Here is a 24,859-nt window from a genome sequence, read left to right as displayed (position 1 = left end):
TTATTATGTGTTTGGATTTTCTTTTAAATATATTTTAGTTCTTAAACCTATTTCTTATGTTTTGCTGCTACAACACTGAAAATTTCCCTTTGGGATTCACTTGTGTGTGGAGCTTGCATGGGTTTCCTCCCACATGCAGGTCAGGTTAACTGGCAGGTCAGGTTAACTGGCCACTCTAAATTGTCCAGGGGTATGACCTGTTCCTCATACCATGCACCTCACTACTTGCCAAGTGTCAGCTGGGACTGGCTACAGCCCTATCCTCATGACCCTCAAGGATAAGCAGGTATAGTTGATGGATGGATGAATAAAAGACTTTCTCTATCAATATATCAATATATGCATGTTTTCATTTGAATGTGATTGACTTACTTCCTTTTGATTGTCTTAGATTTCCAATATTGATGGACTCAGCGCTGTGTTTGCTGCCTGTGTGAACACAGTCGTGTCCAGTATAGATTCCATCATTTGGAATCTGCACCAGACAGATATGATACATCCTCCACATAACTAGGCCTGTATTTACAGCTAATTCAACCTGAAATATTGGACCCTCCTGGTATTCAAATTCTAAGATCTCCCAACAAGGAAACACCAAGTTTAGGGGAAAAAAAAGACACATTCATTTTATAAAGCAATGACCACTATGAAGGATTAGTAACAGAGATGCCATCTGTGATCACAGTTCTTGAAAGGCCATGACATGACACACATACTGGCCTTTAAGGAGCAACCAATGAAGCTGGTGGAAACTTCCATTATGGCATCTGTACATTGACAAAACACATACATCGTTTGTTTGCATTGATTCCTGCAGCCTGTGCAGTCCTGCAGTGTTCAGTTCTGATGGACTGCTGACTGTAGTTACTCTGCTGTTTGAGTCTGTTGCAGCACCTTCAGCTGGTCCTCAATGGTTTTCACTTCCTGCTGCAAGGCCGACACCTGGGCACAAGGAACGGTTACAAATGTAAATCATGTGAAACGTTTCACACACTGCATATGCTATAATTAGTTACTGCCTATTTACAAATGCCGACCAACAAAGTGAATAGATTGTAAAATAACGTAGGGCCATATTAAAAAGAGATTTAATAATTTAAGTTAAATGAGCTAAATGTTACTTTATTGTTCTTAAACTCCCGACAGATTTGGATTGGAATTCATTTTATCAACTTTGAAAAAAGGACAACAAAATAGTTTAAATAAAAATGAACTCAAGTCTAACATTAAAATAACATTTCATAGTAATAAGTAGGTTATCAAAAAGTGTATTTGTTCATTTATATATTTTGCTATATTTAATCTCATGGGTATTTATATTAAAATGTCTTCACTTATTCAGTATCAGTCTCTCTGGAGTTCCATAATATAGTGGTGTTGCCACGTACATGTACTATGTTATTATGTAATGGTTAATGGCAACTTCCAAATTCCAGTAGTTCAAGGATTTAGGCAGAGATGGCTAAGACAGACAATTAATTTTAAGCCACATAAGCTACAGTGGTTGTTGGAGTATTGGAGAATCTCTTAATCTCGTACAAAGAGGTGGCCGGTGCTCACCTTACTGTCCATGCGCTGTCGGACATGAGCTGGAACCTTGGTCAGGTAGTCTGGAGATCGGACCCTGTGGAGGATTTCCTCCAGCTTGGGAATGAGCTTGTCTCTGCGCTGGGAGAGCTGCTGGATCTGTTTGTCAGCGCTGAGTCCACTCTGAGAGAGGAAATAACATGATACTCTGCATGAAAAGGACAATCGACATCCTCAGGTCCACTCAGGCTTTATTTCATTGTCATGTAGAGCTATGGAGTTTTTTTGTTTTTTTTTAACTTGTGTCAGGGTGGCAAAACGTGGGCGTCTGCCTTTTAGTTGTGCTTTTATGCAGGAAGCAGAAGGAAGTTGATCCACACCTGAACGTGAAGGTGTAGCTGACACGTGTGGTCCACCACACCAACGAGGCTTCCTTTAGGTGGAGGAGTGGAGCGGAGGTTGTCTGCTGTCTGAGGGCAGTAGATATGGAGGCTGGAGATCCGGCTTAAGGTCAAAACAGCTGACTTAAAGTGAAGCAGGACCCGGGCCTGGCTGGGTGAACACACTGCCCACACTGAAACACACACGCAACATGAAAAGAAGTCAAGCAACCCACGCATCTATTCATTTATCAATACGACTCATCATTTTTGTGTTAATGTATATATGATATTATAGTGTTACATTGTTTTCAGGTGTTAAATAACTTACCCGCAGGTTTTTCTTTGGTCATGCCACACTGGGCTCGGAGTGAGCGGGCCGTTCGTATCGCTTCCTGGACCAGCAGGAAATCTCCTTCCTCTTCGGGGAAGTGCCAGTGTGCCTGGTAGGATGGAAAGGTTAAAAAGTAGCAAATAAAATAAGAACATAATAAACTAAAACAAAAGGAAAGTAGAAAATCCGTCCAGAGGACGTTTAGGGGTAAAAAATGAGCAAGATCCTGAATAGAAGAGCAAAGCTGGGCTTCATTTTTCCCTATTCATCCGTCGTCCATCTGTTCCTGCTCATGGTGATGACGGAGTCATCAGCCTATCACAGCATGCACTGCGAGTGAGGCAAAGCACACCCTGTACTACAGGAGCTGATGTGCACAGCGACCAGCAAACACAGTCACAGACAATTAAGAGTCTCCAATTCACCAAACCAGCGTGTGTCTGAGCTGTGAAACCAGAGCAGTCCAAACAGAACACTCAAACTTCACACTGATTTTTTTTCCCTCTCGATGACTTGCTTCCAGAAATACCAGTTTGACGGAAACGCTTCAGTCTAGAATAGAAGCATCATCCTATATGAGATTACAGAGTCAGATCATGCCCTTCAGATCAAGGTATTTTCCATGAATAGATTCGTCTGCCTGACAGATACGTCTCTTTGATGCAGTGGAATCCGACCTGATGTAAACTGAACTGATTCCTAATAGTTGCTGTATATTCTATGACACGTACTCTGAGTGAAATGTACAACCTAATATACTGTTTTGTATGACTGTACCATACAAAGCAAAGTATCTGGTATCTTTCTGGAGTTTAAAGGGTCTTGTTCACCCAATTTACAGACCAGATACTGTCTTACTTCCTCCGTTGGTATCTGTATACATGTAGTATCTCTGAGACTCCTGCCGTCGTCCCAGTACAAAAGAGGAGGATTAAATCTTGTTCAACAGCAACATTTTAAGCATCAGTGTTAGTGTATGTGTGTTATACAAACTGTACACACACTGTGTGGAGGTTTGATGGTTGCAGTCCTACCAGCTGAGAGGAGCGGGGGCACGGCTGTAAACACAGGCTGGTCTGGGCGTCGGCTCCTCCAGGTCTGAATGGCTGGAGTCTCTGCCACAGCTCCTCAGTGATGAAGGGCATGAAAGGGGAGAGCAAGGCCAGAGATGTAGACACACAGTGATAGAGGACACTGCTGGCCACCTGCCTTGCTCTGTCGCTGTGTTCTGAGTCGGGCTGGACCGCTGCCCCCTCATCCTGCTGGACCAGCACAGGCTTCACGTACTCCTGCAGGACACACACAGGAAATGACAAACACTAGAAACATTTCCACACTGAAATAACCGCTGTCAGTTTAGCTCAAACACAAGCTTTATTTGCATTCATCTGTTTCCATCAATCTTTGATATAATAAATCAGGTAAACACATCATCCCTCTGTTTTAGGCAGTAAGCCGGTTACTGCTAATGCAAAAGGAAACAAGCAGGGGTCTCATTTCTAATCTGTCCTTTTCTGATGACACCAAAGTGTACCCATAATGCCCCCCATAATGAAAGTTATAGTCACCACTCACCACGTAAACGTCACACAGGCTGTGGACCCAGAAGGAGTACAGGGCAGCTGTGACAGTGTGTAGCTCATAGGCTTCAAAAGCCTGCTCACACTGTAATACTGTGCTGTAGAGTCTAGAGCAGATCCACCGGTCCATGCTGCTCAGAGGAGTCGTCTGGAAAGTGGAAAAGAAACACTTGTAGTTTAAAGTCACATCACAGAGCTGCTCAGAGAGAAAAATGGCATAAACCCAGTGACCCCGCTGATCTCAAGGGTCATCGGTCGAGCGGCTGCAGCTCAGTCCTCCGTCCTTATCCTGCTTGGATGCATCAGCAGCCTTTGACACAGTGAACCACCGCATTGTAAGACCCATTCTCTCTGATTATGGGGACACCAAATAAAGGGGCAATCTCAAGGACAAACTCCTAACACCTATAATACCCTGACATGCAGAACTCACACTTAAAGTGTGCTTCTTTACCTGATCTCCTTGCACCTAATCTGACTGAAGAGATTTACTACTTTAGTATTTAGTATTTACTCCGACTGTGCTGAAGCTTGTGTGTAGGTCGCTTTGCATAAAGGCATCAGTTTATCAATTTGCCTAGAACTTTGGAGCAGCATGTCCAGCTATTGTCCAACCGGACAGGGACGATACTCCAGGAAGCGACGCACAGTCACTGTGGTTCATTCCTGCTGATTCAGTGAGCTTTAGACGTGTTCATGGGTGTACTTTTGGTCTTTCCAGACATTTCTGTATTAATTAGCAGCTTAATTAGACGCTCTTGAAAACACATTCAAGTTTCCCAGCGGTAATTAGAACTTGGCTGTTGATGCTGGCAGTATGCACAAATTGGAAACTGATAACTGTTGTAACGAGCACGTGACACGAAGGCAGAATTAACACACGGATATATGCACAGAGAGTCCATCTCTCGTCATCTCTCTCAAAAATAAGTAAGAGCGTTTCTGAAAAAATGCTTGAAATAGTCCTTTAAACATCAATGTGTGATAGCTGAATTTAATGTTATACCATGCTACAGTTACCACAGACAAACAGGACCATGGACAAATCCCTTGGTAAGTAGGTCAAATTAAACTGTGCTGAAGACACAAGACCTTTCACACTGCTCACGTCTTACTGTCTGTCTCTGTGCGTCCTTTAGAAAAGGAAAACGTGTTGCTCATACCAGTCCTGATTAAGGATCCTTCATTACATGTTACTATTTGCCGTGTGTGGAATGTGCTGCTATCGGCACAAACGTGTCCGGGAACGTTTTGGACTTTATTCCAACTGATTTTTACGTTGAAGCCAGTCCTTCCCTCCACCATCTGTTGTTGTAGTCGGGACAACAAAAGCTGACGCTTTGATGAGCAGCTCTGTTTTCCTGTTTTGCACCACAAAAGAGTTGTGCTGTGTTGCTGGAGCAATTCAGCAGATTTCCAGCCAAGGCCAACTCAGAAGAGCGCACAAACACAAACACACACACACACAGACAGACTGTAGAGTGTGGCAGGGACTGTCCAGTCCTCTAGCTTATGAATGTAAAGACAGGCTCAGTCTTTTTCCAGAAACAGTACAACTATGTACATAAATTATACAATTAAGAACAAAGACACTGTCCGGCAGGCTCTGTGGATTCTTTGCCGTACCTCCTCCAGTGTTCCCACTGGTGCTGTGTTGTCCCCCAGCACTCCCAGTGTGAATCTCAGCGTCTGCCACATTTTATTGCAAAAGTGTCTGCAGCTCAGGACCTGAGAGATGGACAGACTGATGTCTTCTCCTGATAGAGAGGCAGAGGAAAACACACAGTGAGAAGATAAATACACTTTTAAAGTGAATAACACTGCCCCACCAGTGGTTAGTCTATATGTCCATTCAGTATTTTAATCTGCAATACAAATGTGGACCATGTACTGTTTGACTAATACAAAACAATACTTGAAGAAGCCAAAGATTTGTTAGAGTGTTATTTATTTATATTATATGTTCAACTTTTGTCACAATAAAACACAATGTCATCCAGCAAGATGCTGTGTAATCCAGTCACAGGACTGGAAGCTCACATGCCTGGAGGATGTAATGAATCAGTGCTAAACTCCTACTGCTTACAATAGCTGCAATGAAAGATATCACAGTTGCCTCTGTGATAACTTTCCAGAGTTAGCCTTAAAAGGTATGATCTGTTACTCCAGCTGGACTTCCCGGATTGTACTTCATTGTCTCACAGGTCCTTGAAACAACATGCCCCCCCCCCAACCCCCCACAAAACCATCACCACAGCCTCCTATGTTGTTTTAAAGCAGAGCTGTTCATTGTCTAACTGCCTGCTGCTAAATGAAAAAAAAAAAGCTAATTGAAAATAGTTCAACTTGTGAGAAAACTCAGTGCAGATCACCTGCAAAAAGGAACGGGCAACCAGTGTGTGACAATAGGCAATCTGTAGTCCTGTCAGTCCTTCACTGCAGTCCCTCACTACTTATCTCTTCCTTTCAGTCTAGCTAAAGCTGCACCTTGTCTTCTCTTTTCCTGAAAGTGTTTCACATTCACACAGCTCCTCACATTCATTCACTCCGACAAATGGTCTTTCTCGTCAGATAAAGTGAGCCGAGATGCGAGTCACTCACCCTGCATCTTGTGAGAGCAGAGGGCGAATCTCAGAGCATCAGTCCCACACTGGGGGATCCCCTTGGGGAGGTCTTTCCTCTGTGGGGAAGCAGATGGAGCGGACAGATAAGAGAGGAAGTAATGAGTGAGCTCAGTCAGCCAGAAAGAAGCTCAGATGGGAGGGGGGGGCTGACCTGTGCTTCCATGGCGACCAGCCGCTCCCTGGGGTCAAGGTTCCCTTCCATCACTTTCTCCTGAAGTCTCTAGGAGGAAAAAGAAAAGCAAGGGAGAAGAGTTTTACAACACAACGTCGTTTGAGGGACAATAGAAGAGACGTCTGTCTCAGTGGCCTGATTCCTTCTCACTACTCTCAGAGACTCTGGCACTACGAGACAGAAAAACCTCATCAGTCCGCTGACAGTGTTAACACTTCTCACGTCCCAAAAAACTTCTGAGTATGAAAGTCATAAATGTATTTTCCGTTGCAATCCAGTGCTTTTATGCAAAATAAAACCAAAGCAACAGCCAGCAGCTTTAAGCTGGCTGTTGCTTTGTTGGCTACACTGTGCTGTGGCAGTGGAATAATGGAACGACTGAATCAGACACGTGACTCGTGTTTTTAAGGTGGTATGTGTAAAAACATAAATGCAAACTAACAATGTCCATCTCCATATTTATTTAATTTATTGTTTTATTTATTGTTTTATTTATTTATTTAAACAAACCTTCCCTGGTAACTGTAGCTTTGCCCTTGGACAGACAGTGTTTTGTTAGCAGTGGTATTGATAACTGCTTGACAGTGAGGACCAAACCAACATTTACAGGCGAGTTTTAATCTGTTTAATGTTCTACAGCTGACAAACTAACTTGTTATCGAGCCTTGTTCAACAAGCTACGTTGCTTGTGTCCTTATTTGTACGTTCAATACGAAGGAGACATTAGCTAGAGAGCTAATACGCATTGCTGTTCAAATGTTTGTGGCTCTTGTTTTGTCAGGCTGTCTGAATGTTCGTGACACTGTCAGGATGGTGATGTTGCAAGTTTATACACACTCACATGAAATGATCTGATTGGTTGTTCTATGGAAGCAAATCATCTAATTCTTGTAAGCAACCGAACACTTAATTGTGAAATGTAAACACTACTGAATCCTTCACATAGAAACTGAAATATGATGAAACATCTTTGCACTGAAATATTTGACTTTGAAAACCGTCTGAATTCTTGTGGTCTTTTATTTCCCTCTGAAAGTTTCCAGGATTTGCTGGGACTGCTGACAGAAAGAAAAATACATCCAAAACTGCTTTCCAGCACAGAGCACGGAGAGTGTGGGCTTTTTTCTGGCACTCACATAGAGAAAACTTTCAGTTTCTGTTCATTGTTCATGGTGAAAGAAATTGCAATGTTTTTTTTTTCTCTTTCAAAAATGGGAATGTTGGAAATTGTTTTTTTTTTTTTAATATTACATATACATTAGCATGTTTGCTGACTTTGTTTAAATGGTTTAAAATATAGTTCACTTTCAAAACCAACAGAGTCCTGCCCATTAACTGAGCGTAGTCATTCGCAATAATACCCAACCTGGACTGAGCCCACGTGTTACCGTGCTACCTACCTCCAGAGAGACTCCGTGTATGACGTCCAGTGGGTCGATGACATTTCCAAGAGATTTACTCATTTTCCTGCCGTGTTTATCTCTCACCAGAGAGTGGAATAAAACCTGAGAGGCATGACGGGAACAGGAAAGGGAGAGACTCACTGTGATTCATCAATAGTCTTTGTGTACTGTTTTTTTTTTTTTTTAAACTATCCAAGTACCTGCTTAAAGGGCAGCTGTCCAGTCAGCTCTGTGCCCAGCATTACCATCCTTGCCACCCAGAAGAAGATGAGGTCATTGCCTGTCTCCAGGATGGAGTTGGGGTAGTAACGTTGAAGGTCAGCGGTCTGTGGGAAGTGAGGCTGGGGTTATAATACAGTGGGATGGCCCCGTTCATTGAGCGCTATGGGTTGCTGGAGGAGGTGTGGTACCTGTTCTGGCCAGCCGAGCATCGCAAAGGGAAAGAGCCCTGAGGAGAACCACGTGTCCAGGACATCAGGGTCTGACACATGGAGGATGCAGGTACAAACAATAGAGAATTACATGAGTATATACATGTTATACTGATATATGTGAGTGGTGGAGGTGGTGAAACAGCAGCAGCAGTGGTGGAGGCAGTGCTAAGTCCAATAATGTTTGCAGTAGCAGCGTTAGCAACAATAGTAAATGTAAAGAAAAAAAATGCTGATCAGGAGCTAACCGAACTTTTTTTCTTTCTTTCTTTCTTTCTCTTTTTTAAATGTGATGGCTTAATGTAGAGTAAGGTTTCCATCAGCTGATACAAGCACAGTGTGAGAGGTAAGAGGGAGGTGAATCACCCTGAGTCAAAGTGATGGCTTCCGGCCTCACTCCGTATTTGACGGCAGCTCTCTGTCTGGCCTCGTCCTCGCTCTGTCCCCAAACCCACTTCTCCTATAACAAACAACACACGCACACAACTTACACCACAGTCTGGGACAGACTGACACTGGTCCACAATGTGGGGAGTACGTCAGCTTGTTAACCCATTAATCTAACACAGTCATTATTCTGTGGAGTGTTGAACGGGATCTAAAGGGCCTGAACAAACCCTGTCAGTTAAACACACACACACACACACAAGCCTCTCGTTTCTCAGCAGCATCATTCTCAAAACATACAAATAAGCACAAACCCAACCTCTTCTTTTTCGGTGCAATTAGGAAGCTCCACTCTGTAAGCCGGGATCTGATGACCCCACCAAAGCTGCCTGGAGATGCACCAATCGCTGTGAAGTAAACAGTGGGACATTGTTGACAAGCCATGAGTTGAAACAAGAGCTCATTCATCATCACAGCGGTGTCATTTCACACACAGACTCAGACCAGAAACAATGGCACACAAACATACACACACACACCGCTATTGTTCCTCTTCAATACAAATATATGAATTATGTCTGAGTCAAAGGTCAGAGCGGTCTACCTGATGTTGGACAGCCACTGCTTCCAGGTCTTGGTGTAGAAGTGAGGAATGATTTCCAGCTGTCCGTCCTCCACCGCCTGACGGGGGAAAGAAAATACTGTATGTGATGCAACTACGAGCCTTTCAGTACATACAAAGCTGACCTAAATATCACCTGCTCACGGGCGCCAGCTTACCTGGATGGCTTTTTTAGCCATCTCACCACAACGGACAAACCATTGCTTCTTCAGAAGAGGTTCAATGATGTCTCCTGAACGGCTGAGGTGGGGAGGAAGCGGGGAAGAGGAAACACAGAACGCAAAAGTAAATTAGAACATAACAGGGCAGAAGTGTCTCGTTTCAGTTGTAGTTCTTCATGTTAGTTGCAAAAGAATGGAGCAACTTATACATCCTACAAATAACCCTAAAAACTGCCTGTTCAGGTTCAGGCTGCATGATCCACAGCCAGTGGACAGGATGCAGCCTTGGCCTGTCTGTGTCCCAGTCAGCTGTCTCTCACGCACACATTTGTCAAAGCCGATGTGCGTCAATTTTACTCGGTGCAGACCGTCAACCACATAATGGCTCAAGCATAATTCACCGTGCTTCTGAAAAACAGCTTTTGTGTGCACCTCCACCACAGAGACCCCTGTGGAGTCTTTTAAATGAACATTACTCAAAGTCAGAGAAAGGTATTGAATGTTTTTCCTTCAAACATCTGCAAAGCGTATTTTTAAAAGCATTTTAAATCCTGCGTTATTGACAGACTCCGTCTCCCTCTTTGTCTTTACTGGTGCAACACTAAACTACAGCCACCTATAGACGCTAAATGGCCGGCCTAGTCTAATCGACCAGTCAAGGCGCTTTATATAACATGTCACTCACCCATTCTCATATACACATACACATACATACATACACACACACACACACACACACTGACAGTTCAGTTCAGGGTTCAGTATTTTGCCAGAGAACAGCTTCACATGCAGACTGGGGGAGGTGGGGATCGAGCCACCGACCTCCTCCCACAGGACCTGCTCTACCTCCTGAACCACAGCCACCTACTACATAGATCAGCTGAATAGTTGGAAGCCACTGGTAGTAGTCCACAGAAACTCTGCAGGGAGTCTTTAAGGTTTTTTTGTTGGTATTTAACCAATTCCAAATTCTGTGTCCTGGTCTCCTGCATGGTGGCTCACTGTCACACTGTCATGGCTTCAGTTATTAACATCAATCTTATTAGTAACATCAGTCCTTTTCCTGCTATAACAAAAAACTAAAAACAGTACAGTAAGTCTGGTGATGTGTGTGTTCCCCTACCTGCAAACAGGTAAAGTCATAGGATGACTCTTCTTTCCTCTGAATAGCTTCTTCTCAACCAGAGCATCCACAATGAGCTGCCTGGCATCAAAACGCTTCGCTCCCTTAACAGACACAAACAACAGCTGGTGTGAAAATACATCAGTCCTGCTCAGGTTGCCAGTGCATCCTCTGCCCCTGACCACAGCTCCAGCAAGTGTTTTACAGGGCCCGTATTTGGGCCAGCTCACATATCCAGATTAATCACATCTCTTCAACATTTCATATGGTCATGATAATGACAACGGGTGTCCATGCACCTCCAGCCACTGTCCACAGGGGGGTGACATGGTTCCATCTCCTCTAATCACAGTGAGACGGGGCAGTGAGTGTCTCTGTGACAGCAGGAAGTCAGTGTGGTCATGAGCCGGAGTCACCTTCACCGCACCTGCAAGCACACACATCATCAGAGAGAAGCAAGCCGTGGGGTCCTTTGGATGGTCAGCTGTGGATGAGACCGTGTCAGAGATAAAGTTGGCGTCACCTGTTCCGAGCTCCATGTCCACCATTGGGTCAGTGACGATGGGCAGGAGTCTGTTGGTGAAGGGGTGTCGGCACTGCTTCCCGTGAAAAGCCTGGAACAAAGAGGATACGATTTCAAAAGATATGAGCACGACTCATGTTGTGCGTATCATTTGTTTCATCAGTCCTGTGAAGTTCACTCGTACAATTCCCCAATATTGACAGATTTATCAATATACGTCTGTCTAAATTCAGTCTCATTAAAACTTCCATCAAAAAGCAAAACTGGCCTGATATCGAGGATCGTCTGGGTGGACGGCAACAGCCACATCTCCCAGCATCGTCTCGGGACGGGTGGTGGACACCGCCACCTCTCCTTCTAAAATACAGGGTAAACGGGGAATTGGAACATAATATGAAACAGACCATGTCCAAGCACAGCGTGCATCGTGTTGCCAGACCGTCACTAATACTCACCGTGGCCTTCTACGGGGTATGCAAAGGTCACCATCGTTCCAAACTCCACCTTGTTTTCATAACCAGGAACAGACAGCATGGTCTGCCCAGGCAGCTCCTTTGAGTCGACCTGACAGCAAATTCCACGACCATCAAAGTTGACATGCGTATACAGATCAAAATGAATGATGATCCTGTCTAAAAAGGGGAAACAGATGGCCTCATTTGGCGGTTTGTAAAACCAGTCCTGTTCCCCGGGGCGTCATAGTTCATGGAATCAGAGATAGGCCACGTTTACTTTCACTGACACACATTACGGGCTGAAGGTTTTTTAGGATTTTCTCCAAACGTGAACCACTCGGACTGAGTTAAATTCCCATCTGCTGAGGCACACCATGACGCTGAGAAGATGACAACTCAAGATCGTTAAACAGGGAAATAATACAGTATGGTTTTATTTTGTACATCTGTTTTATCTATCTATGTATCTATCTATCTCTCTCTCTATATATATATATATCTCACCTCTATGTCAGAGATGGCAGACTCCAGAGCACAGCTCCAGTTGACCAAACCCTCTGAGCGATAAATCAGACCAGAGTCACATAGTCTGATGAAGGCCTCAGTCACAGCTCTGCTGAAACCCTGAAAAGAAAAAAAAAAACAATCCAAACAAATCAACACGGTGAAAACAATTCAGAGGTTTTCCTTTTTACATCTATTTAACATTATTATTAAAGCATACTCATCAATCCTTATAGCCAGTGTTACACTTCTATATACTGAAGCAACAAAGGAGAGGATGCCAAGGTAGTATCTAAGTTGACGATTGCTTTATTAATACAAATATGTCATTTGTAATCCATTTATATGTATTGATATAAATAATTAGCTTCTAATAGAGAGAACTCTTAGAGCACCTTTATAAAGATGAGTAGGGGTTGAAAATGTCTGACATTCACACAGGTCACATGGCAGAAAACAACAGAGATGCTGGATGCATGTGGTCTTACTGGGTCCATGGTGAAACATGCTCTGCTCCAGTCCAGAGAAGCTCCAAGCCTCCTCAGCTGATGGTAGATCTCCTCTCCTTTCCTGGTAGGAGACACAGGGGACAACAGCACTCGACTCAACGAAAGCCAACGCAGCACAGACCAAACGATTCTCTGATTCTGATTCTGATCTTAGATGTGGGCGTGTGAAGACTCACTCGTTCTTCCATTTCCACACCTCTCGTAGAAACTCTTCCCTGGTGAAGTCCTGTCTATGCTTCCCTTCTTCCCTCAGCAGTCTCCTCTCCACCACTGTCTAACACACACACACACAAAGCTTATTCCACAGTCAGATCAGTTTTGGAGGAAATAAATCTGTGACAAAAACCTGTCAGAACCAGAGAGACAGAGAATCAGAGAGACACACAGAGAGTGAGAGGGACAGAGTCAGAGACAGATCAGATACACACTCAGCTAACATAGCTGCACACTGTTGTTGCATGTCACAAACTGAGACACAGATACTTAATACAACATCTCTGAATGTGGCAAATAATTATCTTGACACACAGGGTATTCTACATATTGAAAACGCACACACACACACACACACAAAATGTGTTTTGTTTTTTCCCCCCATTTTCTGTTTTTTACTCTATTCACTGATTGTATTATCTTATGTATATTTTTGTATTTTCTTCTTCTTCTTTTGTTTTCTTTTTGGCGATACTGTTCACGTGACATTCATACCAATAAAGCAAACCCAGAAAATCCCAGACTGTCATGCAAGAGAAAGAAGACAGGAAGTTGCCCTACCTGTGTTGCAATACCTGCATGGTCGCATCCAGGAACCCACAGTACCCTGTAGCCCTGCATCCTTCTCCTGATGGATTACAAATGGAAATATGACTCTCTGCTCTGTCAACAGATAAGGCTCAGTTCTTCACTAGTAACAACAGACACATCACACAGCGTGCTGCATACGTTGGCACTTACCATCGAGCCAGGGCGTCTTCTACAGCTACGGTCAGAGCGTGACCCAGGTGCAGAGTACCCGTCACGTTTGGCGGAGGGATACACAGAGAGAAGGTCTGATCCACGGCGTGAGATAACCTCTCCTGAATGGACATGACAGTATTAAGTTTGAAAGCTGACGAGAAACAGGAAACGGCTCAAGAGTCAAGGGGGTGAGGCACAGTTTGTACTGCAGCCTGTTCTTTGGGTCCTTAAAGTCCAAGTGAAATCAAATTAGTGATCAGTCAAAAATCATGCTATGATGATCATAACTTCAATTATTATTGGTTTGTATTACTGTAACAGCACAGTCACCCTTGGTTGGAAATAAAGTCTTTTCTGTCAACCAACACACAAGACACACACAGTATGGTCTTAGTAGGTCTGAGTATGGCTGAGAGACAATCCATTTATCACAAGTACTTTTTTCCTGAAAAAATCTGTTACTTTAACCCGTTCGCTTTCATTTATTTTAAATGAAATATTGTGTATTTGGAAGGCTCTGTTTACGGAGAGTTATTTTCTAATAACTTCATAAATCTAGGCCATCACTTTAGTGTTATTAACGACAGCAGTGATTGTTGTAGTTTAACGTGTTGTTCTGTTAGAAGATCCTCACATGTTGCTCTGGACTGAAGAGTCCCTCTTTCTCCCACCACTGATACCAGCTGGACTCCACATACTCTGGACTGTATGAGGGCGGGAGTGGCAAACTGGTGTCTGCAAAGACAAAAATAAATAAATTAATTAATAATCTTTTCTAAATCTGCAGAGAAACACTACATGAAACATTTTGACTAACAAAAATGAGTCACCTTTCTTCGTCCCAGGAGGTGTCTGAGCGGTGTACAATATCTTCTGTTTCTCACTCCACTTCACAGATTCATCCTCAGCTATCTGGAAACACAATCATCAATGTTGAAACAGGGTTGATCACTTGTTAACAGTTTTTGAAATACTATTTATTCCATAGAAACTAATACAATGCCACAAAATCAATGCAAATACTGCAACTGTATGTATATATATATATATATATATATATATATATATATATATATATAGTATGCAGCAAAACTGAATGTACCCATGATGGGTTAATAACTAATTCTGTTCATTTAAAATAATTTTGTGTTTTTAGCCAAAGACCAACAAGAATGAGGCCAATTCATCTTAAAATGAGGAACAAAAGTCAGTCCACTCTTCATTAGTGAGATTTCATTCTTTTATTTTGTTAAAGTGTTTGGGATCATTGTCCTGTTGGAACAGTCCTCTCCTGCTGAGCTCATTGAGACTTGGACTCATCTTTTCATTCAGTATTTGGGTACAAAGCTCCATCCACAGCACCATCTATACATAACATCTCTCCTACACCTTTTACTCTCACTCAGACCCACATCAGCACACTCCCACCTCCATGTTTCACAGTCAGTACTATGCAGTCACTGTGGTGGTCCTGATCAGGTCCACAGGAAACATGCTGGAGCACATCTGAACAAACACACTGCTGAATTAGACACAACCCAGGCCCAAACTGAGGCAGCTGTGTCTCCACAGGTTCTTCTATAACCTTGTTCATGCAGTTAGCCTTCACTGTAAATCATAGGTGTAACCACTTTTGTAGCAGTGATCACTGGTAAACTGACTTTTGTTACATTAAGGTTGTACTTTGGGGTCTGCATTTTAAATATAAAACAACACTTTGTTCAGGGTAAAGACAGTACAAGCTAAACTGGTTGTCCAACGCAGCAGCTTCAGAGAACTTCAGTATCACGTAACGCACTGGGAGTAGGTGCACAGCATGCACTGATACACCAGCTTTGACTGGTCATTCATGAATTCAGCATTTACACTATTAGACCTAAAGGACCTAAAGTATATGTACAATCTAACAGGGGGGTAAAACATATTCATACACAATGTTATTATCACTGGAATATTCTTTTCTTATGAACCCGTTGGATGTAGTTGTCATATGTTTTGCTTTGGGCGGAACTGTAAACAGCAGGTGCTTTTTCCTGATTCTTCTCTCCTACTTACACTGTGCTGACTTGACAGTATGGCCTCCTCTCGCTCTCGTCTACGCCTCTGCTTCTCGGCTCTGGGCCGCGGAGAGGAACTTGGCTGGGATGATGAAGGTTTTGGTGGGTGGCTGGAACAGAGTCTGACTGCCCTTTCCTTTCCTGCCAATCTCAAACCAAGGACACGACCTGCCCTCCACATCTTCAGTGACACACTACAACAAGGAAACAAACACACAGAACCACAGCCGTTGATTCCGGGAAGCTGGCTAATAAATTAGCTTCGCGTGAAACAAGTTTGTGTGCGCTGACAGTTAGCATTTCAACCGGCTAAGTTTACTTACTGTGTTTTAAATACACAGAGGTGTCAGTAACGACCTTCTATCTTAGCTACTTCGTCACTGAAAATCCCGACAAAGTCCATTTCTAGTATGTTGCTAATTATATGTAAATATTACATCATTCTATATCCTCGTAAAACATGCGTCAATCCATGTTGCTCTTCAATAATATTTTTTTTTCTTTCATTCTCGGCATGAACATGCTGTTTTTTGGCGGACTGTTATGACTTACGGACAACAGGAAACTAACATTGTCCGTCTGGAAAAATCTTCCCCACAACACCACTGCTGTCAAGCTAAACCGAGAAAGAAACTTGTTTAGGTTTCAAAAATAAAATAATATGTGCAAAACGCAATGTCGTTGTCATAAATGCTTTTTGCTTACATGCATAAAATTATGATAAACCACAGTGTTTTGGTGTGGGCTTTTTTTTTGTGCGACACCATGATTCACACAGCTGTTATTCGTTTTGACGTGGGAACATTAAACTTCCGTTTGGAGTCTGGCTAACTAACTAACTCATTTCGCAGCTTGACTCTGTGTTGGCCGCATCTCACTAAAGTGTGCAGCACGTCATTGACGTCAGGTTAACAAGCCTTCAATTTTTAAAACAGTTTGTGATTTAAAGAAGCGAGGTGAGCAGGTGTAGCTATCATAACACTGTAATTACAGACACCCCGGTTCTTTTACATCTTGAACCTAGCTAACGGTAGCGTTAGCAAAGCAACTCCAGGGATGGCGGAGGTTCCCGGGACATCAAGTGAGACGATAACGGAGACTGTTCAGACTAGCACACCGCCGCCGCCCCAGCAGGTAAATAATGAAGAGCTTGACGCGAAGACGTGTTGCTTGTTTTTGCCAACCGGGGTTATATTATGGTGCCAAGCCGTTTCTAGCACCGACGAGGCCGCGCTGCTTATAGACAGCGTTCGTGTTATTATCCTGAAATTATGGCACGGCTTTCAGCACCTGCCGCATGAAAGCTGGACGAGGCCTAACCTGTTAAGCTCCTTTTAAAATGACAGCGCTCGTCAGGATGTTAGCCAACTGTCGTCATTACAGCAGTCTCATATCTGAGTATGTTCAAAATGTTCCCATGTAACATCTCGCGTTTATAGTAACTACAGATTGCGGTTCTCTGGAGCAGGTTCTTGAACGGGGTCAGGTATGGCTCCGGACCCAGATACACACACTGGGTGTTAAACTCCGAAATAGATTTCGAAGATTAGAAATAGGAATATCGATAATGTAGAATATATTCAGACCTGAGAAATACACTTGTGTTTTATTACAGTATGTAAAGTAAGGCACATAATACGCTAAATGAGTGTATAGAGCCATAAATAGGTGGAGCATCCCTGTCCGCGTGCTTCTGGTCTGGATCTGTTATTCCAGGTTTGGTTCATATTCACATAGTTCAAATGAAGAGAAATCTTAATTTTCCAGCGTACAGTGATGTTTTTCCTGGTTCAGCATGACAGTGACTCCATGCACAATGCTAGGTCCATTTAAAAAAAAAAAAAAAAAAAAAGGTTTTCCCAGTTTGGTGTGGAAGCACTTGATTGGCCTGAACAGATCCTGTACCTCAACCCCATGTAATATCCCACGCAACATCGGAGTTGGACCTCGCTGAAGTAGAAAATCTGAGGAGTCTGTGGAGTCAGCTATCACATGGGGCTGACATGGTTCGCAGACATGGCTCATTTTGGGTTTGGACTCCAGGCCTTCTTGCTGTGTGATCACAGGGCCTGGTCACTGGGCCTGGTCTACCTTTGATACCCAGTGTCTCACAACAGACCTTCCACCATGTTACAGGAGGGACGAAGCCTGACAATCAAGCTGAGGAAGAGGAAGACTGAGAAGAAGGTGGAGTGGTCCAGTGACACTGTTGACAATGAGCACCTTGGAAGGAGGTCTTCAAAATGTAAGTTTGTCTTCCTCATCAGCGCACACCCTCTGAAATTTAATTAATGCAGTGGATGCTCTTCCTTCAGCAGAGCTTGTTTTATTGAATTTAATGGCTAGAGCTGCTTTTAAATGCTGTTTACATTACTGTTGTTTACAGGCTGCTAATGGGCCTTGTATATTATGTGGTTTTGGGCTGTCAGACAAAATTTGACAGTCTTAGGTTGTCAGTCCTAAACAGTGGTGGCTCTGTTTCTCACTGTGAGACATAAAGACAACCTACAGTCTCCTCACAATGCGACTGCTGCAAATCCACCAATCAGACTGTGACATAAAATGATGGCAAATACACAGACCATAGTTTTTTTTTTTAATTTTAGTTTACCTTTTTTTTTTTCTTTTACACTGTAACACTGCACATCTTAGAATAAACACAAGTTCCTTTTTCCTGTGACAGTGGATGTCCGTTGCAGATAGATGTTCATGAGCCGTCTTATGAAACATAGAATAAAACACAGCCCTTGTAACTGGAGATCGCGCTTCATAATCATTATGTTCAGATGTTTTCTTAATCAGATCAGTCCAAATCAATACGTGCAGGGTTAGAGCACAAATGCTAATGCGGCATTACTTTTGACAGTGTAGATAGTCCGAGCTGACTCCATGGCAACATTATACTACCAGTTTTCATCATTCAATCCATAGTTCCCATAATGCTGTGTTTTTAAAAAAATTGCTTCATCAATATATTTCCTTCTATATTACTAAGGCTCAGAATGGCCCAGTACAGACACTCCACTCTATATACATTATTATACCCACATTTACTGTGTAATTGATGTTAGACCTCAAATATTTAATGTGGTCTCTTCGTGCTCCTGCTCCACAGCTCAAATCACACGTCGGCTGAGAAGCTATTTTTACCACATGCTCCCTTTTAGTTTTACTGTGTCTGAACAAGGATTTCAAACAGAAATACAGAAGCTTACAGTGAGTCAAGTGAAGGCAGCAGCTGTAGATGTGGATCGCCAGGGCCGATCCTAACCGTGTGCGTGTTGTGTTCCAGGCTGCTGCGTTTATGAGAAGCCGCGACAGTTTGGAGAATCATCCTCTGAAAGCGAGGGGGACGACGACGAAGAAGGGTGTGGCAGTGCTCACTGCATCCTGGGCCACGGCAGGAGAGGCCATGGACAGAGAGGGGCCGGGGGGACCACAGTGCCCCCAAACTCTGGAGGGTCCCACACCCATTAATGGGCATTGCAGGCTGATTGTGTGGGGGCGGTGGAGCGGGGTTGGGTGGCTTCTCATCACAACAGTGACACATCACAAAACTGCACTCCTTTTTTTTTGTTTTTGTTCTTTTTTTCTTTTTAGTTTAGTTCATCACTGAGGTACAGGCAGGCCTGGTGCTGCGTTCTAGTCATGGGTCAGAAACATCCCAGCTGCTGGAGCAGGATTACAGCCTCTGCACTGCTGCTCTGTAAAACACGGAGCGACACGGATTATTAAATTAGCCCATCTGAAAATCCTGCTCCCTTCTCAACAGTTGAAAGCGTGCTCAGTGTCGATTCATAACGTGGAAAGATAACTGCAAGTTCTAACTGTCGCAAAGGACACATACTGCCATGATGAGAATAGAGTTTAAAGGGCCATACCAAGTTTTTTTTCTTTTCTTTTCTTTTTTTTTTTTTGCATGCTTTAGCTCTTTTACTACAAATCCCACACCCTGTGCATCAGATTTCAGCCGATCGTTTTCCAAAGTGTGATGATAGAATTTGAAACGCTCTCCTATTTTCCGGGCAGCCACTGGTTTCCATTCTTTCCCCAAGACTCAAATCACCCTTTGCGTTAGGGTAGCCAGTGATGATTATTCTCATCATCGATTCATCTGTTGAGCAGAGTCATTTTTGTTTGTAAAATGTCGGAACATGTTAAAATAATAAAATTATGCTCAGTTTATTATTATTGCGAAGCTGTTTGCGATATTCGCTTCTAAATGAATCACCAGTAATCAATCAACAATCAATCATCAGTATAGCTGCACGTGATTTTCTGTCAGTCAACAAACCGACACACTGACAAATCAGTTCAGTTCTGTAATTTTCCTTTTTTAACCAGTTCATTTTCTGTATATGAGTCATCAGCCTGAACATACTCCTGACAACACACAAAAAGAAAAACAGGATTATATAAACTTAGCTTCAATATAAGCTTGGTTTATATAATATTATAACAGTTAATACTTTTTAAGCCTCTGTCTGTTCAGTGATTATATATTACCTGGTAGTTGAGACCCCCAAAAAATTCATTTAAAAACCTATAAGAATGCAGTATGCTATGGAAAATGTTCAGCAGCACGTATGTAAATATGTGATTTGTCATAGCTAAACTAGGCTAAGCTTTAGCTGAGCTAAAACAAATAAGAACACTATAAACAGCTAAAAATGGTTTGATCGAATGACTGTGAAGTGTTTAACTCTTTAATGTACAAATTTAAGAACACGCGGTGCTGATAGTAGAACAGGACTAATACCAATGGACAGATACTCACCCTTCTGCACCCTTCTCCTTTCAAAGCACATTTATGTACATTACATAACTGTGGACCAGGATTTTCACTCTGTAGTAAAATGAGTGGAAACCAGTGGCTTTCTGCTAAAATACCCCCGAAACAGTTTGGAGCACTTTGGAAACTGGTCATCGACAGGAACGTCAAAAATGTCATGACTTAGCTAAAACCAGCTTTAACGTCTTTAACCTGCAATGTCACTGTAATCCGATCACTGCAGAGCTGAGAAACCTGTGCTCCCTGCTTGTAGTTCCAGCTGGAAATGCCATGACGTTGCACCCCCCCCCCCCCTCCCCCACCCCCATCCAGCTGCACTTTGTGACAATGAAGCGTCTCTGGAACGCAGCACACAGTCCGTTGGTGAGCTTTGAGTAGATGGAGGCAGAGAGGCCATAAGATGCTGTGTCTGGCTGTGTATTTTCCTTTTTGACAGAGTGGTGGAGTTAATTGTACATAACATAGCACATCACTTTGTTTTTATTATGTTTTATTTATTTGCTGATCTTAATTCCAAACTTGCCAATACTCGACCACAGTCTGTACAGTAACATTACAATTACAAACCTTTATGTGAGAATTAGAATGAAGTAGATTAAAGACTGAACACCAACTAAGGTCTCACTTTTACATTTGCAGACCAGTTTTAAAGTTAATTCCAACATATTAGACAAGACTTAAGACATTATTACTAAACAGGCTTTCAGCACCATCAGTATAATCTGTTAGACTTGAGTGATCAGTATTAGAGAACTCAGCCCTGGACCCTGTTCTTCATATGTGGCAAATTTAATGAATTTGTTTTTATTACTGCTGATTATTCACAAGCCTGGATTTTTTTTTTTCAAGTTATCCGTTATTAGTTATCTGACTTTGTTTTTATAGCAACACGACATTAACCACAAACCCACTAAAGTCCAGCTTACTCTCAGTTAGCTGGATCAAAACCTCACAGGATTAACCTTAAACATGAAGTCATTCTCAGATACAGATGACTCCTTTATTTACAGACTCAGAAATCCTGATGTATTTGTCAAATATGAATAATATTTATTATTAATTATTGTCATTTTAATAACAAAAGAATGAACTAACCCTAACAGTGGGTTTTAAACAGAGCTTCTCTTCAAGGGACAATACTCTTATTTCCCACAGTTAGTTTTTAAAAGTCAGTGTCAGTGTCGTAATCACAGTTTAATTCACAGCAACGTGTTAATCACAGTAAACACATGTATAAATGCTGACTGAAAATACAATAAAATGAAAAAGAACTGCTTCAGATTTGGTTTCCACTGTGAGCAAAAAAGGATAAATTCAGCTTAAAGTTTACATCACAGAACGTAACATTTAGACAGTAAAATCTGTGAATGAATGGAGACACTTTAATATAATCCCCGTTAGCTCTATCGCTGCCCAGCCGATTCTGTTTATCAGCTTCTATAAAATTTGAGCCAGTCTTAAAAACAGCCAGTCAGTCAGGAAACTGAACTCAGTTCATAAACTGGTCACGCTGTTATTTATTAGAGGCTCTAGCAGGTTGAGGTTTAATTTCATTTTTTAAGATTTGGCTGATATTAGCTGATATATTTGGAGTTTTTATTCCATTTTTTAAATATTGTTCAGTTTCTTTAAAACCTCTGAAGGAGGTGTGCTGGAGGAACTGAATTAGCTAGATAAGAATTAACTATGTTACTTAATCAGGCTAACATGACGTGTCTGGATTAGTTAAACTACATATGATGAATGGGGAGTGTCGTTTGATTATTTCTATAATTGTCTGTTTTCTGTAACAACTGATTAAGCTCACGCTGTTATTTAATTCTCTGGCAGCATTAGATTTGATGAAAAACCTTTAAGCATTAACAGAATGAGTGATGGTATTTTTAACTTCTAAATCCTCTGCTGGGTTTTATTTGCCTGACTGGTTTTTCGATAAATCCACTGTGTTCACTGGGCAGTTCAGACACCTGTGCATCAGAAGAAGGTTTTTAGAGCTGTGTCTTTGCATAAGAAGTTAAAGGGTGAAGTGAGGATGGTTAATCTGTGGAATAAGTTGATTTCTGTTGATGCACTCACTCACTTAACTCCTTGCACCCATAGGTTCCCTTTAAATTCAGCTGCATGTCGGTAGTAAAACATTAAAAAAAAAGAAAAAAACCTCTATAATTCGACTCTATGAAGATGCAGAGTTCTGCGATCCAGGTCCATTCTTGGATCTGGATCACAGCTAACAGGACCCAGGAGAAGTGAAAGATGCATGACTGCTGGCCCAGGCTTTGTACTCAATGTCTCAGCTATTACCAAAACTCACCTGATACAGGTTCCATCATCATCCTCCTCCTCCTCTGCTGTTTCAGACCATTTTTAATATGTGACAGTTCTGTGGATTCCACTCATTCAGTTCATCTATGCCACTACTTTCTGTATTATCTACACTCGTAGACATTGTTACATATGTACATTGTTCTTGTACTGGTAATGCACCGTTCTGTATATATGATTAAGCATAATGACAGCAGATTTAATGTGAATTAAAGTTTTGAACTGTGATTGAAACTGACTTACAAGTATGTGTTTTATATCACATGGGACTGTGGGTATAGTCACACACAGAGGAGGTGAGTCCATTTCATATCTGCAATGTAGCATAAATACTCAAAATCAAATGGTTGTTCTGCCTTTTTGGTTTGACCAGCCAAGCTTCCGGATTCATGGGCCTCCAGAAGCCTCAGGTCCGTGGTGTAAAGATCAGCTGGCACTCTAAGGACCTTACAGCTGCCCTCGTGTCATGTCGTCATAGTGACAAACCCACAGTGATTTATTGCCAGTTTTACAGTTTCCCTTCAGCTCTGTTAGACCCTTTTAGCTCGTTTTGGTTTCAGAGCCTCAACTTTTGATCACATTGCCAACAACAAACTCAATCAACAAACAACAGACAGACTCTCTATAAGAATTTAGTTGTGTTTTTAGCTTGTTCTGCTGCCACCCTGTGGCCAAATAAAATATTACTCCTTTGAGGTGGATCCTGCACTTTGCTGAAAGAGGTCCCAAACTGTTCTTACAGGCTGTATCATCTAATATTAAACCTGTGTTTAATTCAGAGACCACACTGTGAAGCTGAGGGCAGGTGGTATTTCAGCATAGAGATACTGCGGATACTGTAACCAGTGGGGACATGTGGTTCAAAGAGGCCCAGCAGCTCCATGAAAATGACCGTGGTTTGATTCTACATTGGCCCAAAAATATATTTTGTTCTGTTGAATGTGTGAAGGAATACTTTATCCAAGTTCAGCTATATAATAGCTACAGCTCAAGATTCTGTTTTCATTTTTCTGTGAAATGAATGCAAAGCAACTGGTGAACAAAAGAATTATTCCAGAAATATTTACGTATTTTTTAAGGAGACAAGCCTGAAGTTCACGGTCAGTCATCTGATAATGTTGGATTGCTACTTGCTCAGAACTTGTCTGAGTCAGGTGGTCGATCTCTTCCCTCGCTGTTAAACCATCACACATCTGATAAGAGAAGACATGAAGTTCACTGTGGTGGTTTATCTGACTGAAGCTAATCTTTAAACCTTTTCAAATACACCACCCCACCTGTGGGACACTATGGACCTGTGTGTCCAGATTCTATCATAGCAAAGTACTTTAGGATCCTAACATCACTACAACAGCTGCTACACAATTTGCCTCAGATTTGAGGCCATGGCTGCAAAGTGTTATCCACACAAAATCAAAAGACAACCAGACACTAATCTAATAAAAGAACATCACTTTTATTTAGCCAGTGGGAGAATTTAACCTCAGTGTAGGTGTTGGGTTCAAAGTGGCCCATAAATCAGGTGTACAGTAATAGGTCACAGCAGATTCTTCCTTCCTTTACAGGGCACAGTTTATTTAGCTACAGTGATCCAGCACTTGTTAGGCGCGCTGGTTAACCCATAGAAAAATAGCTTTCCTCACAAGGGATTATCAGCGTTAATATCACTGCAATGAAAGCTCCATACAAGCAAATATTGAATTAGAAGGCAACAAAGAGTTGTAGACAATGTGTCACATTCTTGGGACTTGTACAAAACAAACAAACAAAAAAAAAAAGCCCAAGATAGTTCGACATTCTTTTTATGGACGTCTGTAACTGCTGATATTAAAAAGACTGATTTTCAATTTGTGTGCATGGATCAAAGACAATGATAATGACCCGGTGGAATCTAAACAAATGATGCTGCACTCTGGACTTTTGTTTTTATACCTAATTTTAAGCTCCTTACCATTTAAAAAAGACTGTTTACATTTTAATTTCATTAGTAACAGTA

The 24,859-nt window shown here is 42.1% G+C and overlaps 2 protein-coding genes across 5 annotated transcripts; one reads left to right on the top strand and one right to left on the bottom strand.

Annotated features, from left to right (window-relative positions):
• Positions 1–605: 605 nt before the first annotated feature.
• On the bottom strand, positions 606–16,287 carry vars2 (valyl-tRNA synthetase 2, mitochondrial). 3 transcript variants are annotated; one of them, XM_041053972.1, is made up of 30 exons: positions 16,073–16,287; positions 15,748–15,943; positions 14,523–14,604; positions 14,327–14,427; positions 13,690–13,811; positions 13,510–13,576; positions 12,912–13,009; positions 12,622–12,796; positions 12,227–12,346; positions 11,723–11,831; positions 11,536–11,624; positions 11,268–11,358; positions 11,044–11,171; positions 10,745–10,848; positions 9,619–9,700; positions 9,443–9,519; positions 9,158–9,245; positions 8,818–8,911; positions 8,431–8,501; positions 8,221–8,346; positions 8,018–8,122; positions 6,597–6,665; positions 6,423–6,501; positions 5,448–5,578; positions 3,817–3,969; positions 3,276–3,530; positions 2,239–2,350; positions 1,908–2,101; positions 1,561–1,710; positions 606–942 (listed from the first exon to the last, which is right to left on the bottom strand). In XM_041053972.1, the coding sequence occupies exons 2-30, from the start codon at positions 15,928–15,930 to the stop codon at positions 865–867; spliced, it is 3,333 nt and encodes a 1,110-aa protein (XP_040909906.1). In that variant the 5' UTR covers positions 15,931–15,943; positions 16,073–16,287; the 3' UTR covers positions 606–864. The 3 variants fall into 3 exon arrangements, with proteins under 3 accessions (XP_040909906.1, XP_040909907.1, XP_040909909.1); XM_041053973.1 differs by having other exon boundaries at positions 12,715–12,796; XM_041053975.1 differs by lacking the exons at positions 14,327–14,427; positions 14,523–14,604; positions 15,748–15,943; positions 16,073–16,287 and having other exon boundaries at positions 13,524–13,576; positions 13,690–13,778.
• Positions 16,288–16,576: 289 nt separating this feature from the next.
• On the top strand, positions 16,577–23,091 carry ppp1r11 (protein phosphatase 1, regulatory (inhibitor) subunit 11). 2 transcript variants are annotated; one of them, XM_041053860.1, is made up of 3 exons: positions 16,577–16,883; positions 17,886–17,994; positions 19,042–23,091. In XM_041053860.1, the coding sequence occupies exons 1-3, from the start codon at positions 16,806–16,808 to the stop codon at positions 19,224–19,226; spliced, it is 372 nt and encodes a 123-aa protein (XP_040909794.1). In that variant the 5' UTR covers positions 16,577–16,805; the 3' UTR covers positions 19,227–23,091. The 2 variants fall into 2 exon arrangements, with proteins under 2 accessions (XP_040909794.1, XP_040909795.1); XM_041053861.1 differs by having other exon boundaries at positions 17,867–17,994.
• Positions 23,092–24,859: the final 1,768 nt, after the last annotated feature.

Source organism: Toxotes jaculatrix, chromosome 13, assembly GCF_017976425.1.
Source record: "Toxotes jaculatrix isolate fToxJac2 chromosome 13, fToxJac2.pri, whole genome shotgun sequence".
NCBI classification, from domain to species: Eukaryota; Metazoa; Chordata; class Actinopteri; family Toxotidae; genus Toxotes; species Toxotes jaculatrix.
This window is presented reverse-complemented; position numbering and strand designations above follow the sequence as displayed.

Excerpts from the sequence above, each read along its gene's own strand:
- vars2 (XM_041053972.1), bottom strand. The coding sequence starts at position 15,930 with ATGTGGAGGGCAGGTCGTGTCCTTGGTTTGAGATTGGCAGGAAAGGAA. Across the intron at positions 8,912-9,157 it reads ATTGCACCGAAAAAGAAGAG|GAGAAGTGGGTTTGGGGACA; the intron begins GTTGGGTTTGTG and ends TGTTTGTTATAG. Across the intron at positions 943-1,560 it reads GACAGCGCATGGACAGTAAG|GTGTCGGCCTTGCAGCAGGA; the intron begins GTGAGCACCGGC and ends CCTTGTGCCCAG.
- ppp1r11 (XM_041053860.1), top strand. The coding sequence starts at position 16,806 with ATGGCGGAGGTTCCCGGGACATCAAGTGAGACGATAACGGAGACTGTT. Across the intron at positions 16,884-17,885 it reads CACCGCCGCCGCCCCAGCAG|GAGGGACGAAGCCTGACAAT; the intron begins GTAAATAATGAA and ends ACCATGTTACAG. Across the intron at positions 17,995-19,041 it reads TGGAAGGAGGTCTTCAAAAT|GCTGCTGCGTTTATGAGAAG; the intron begins GTAAGTTTGTCT and ends GTTGTGTTCCAG.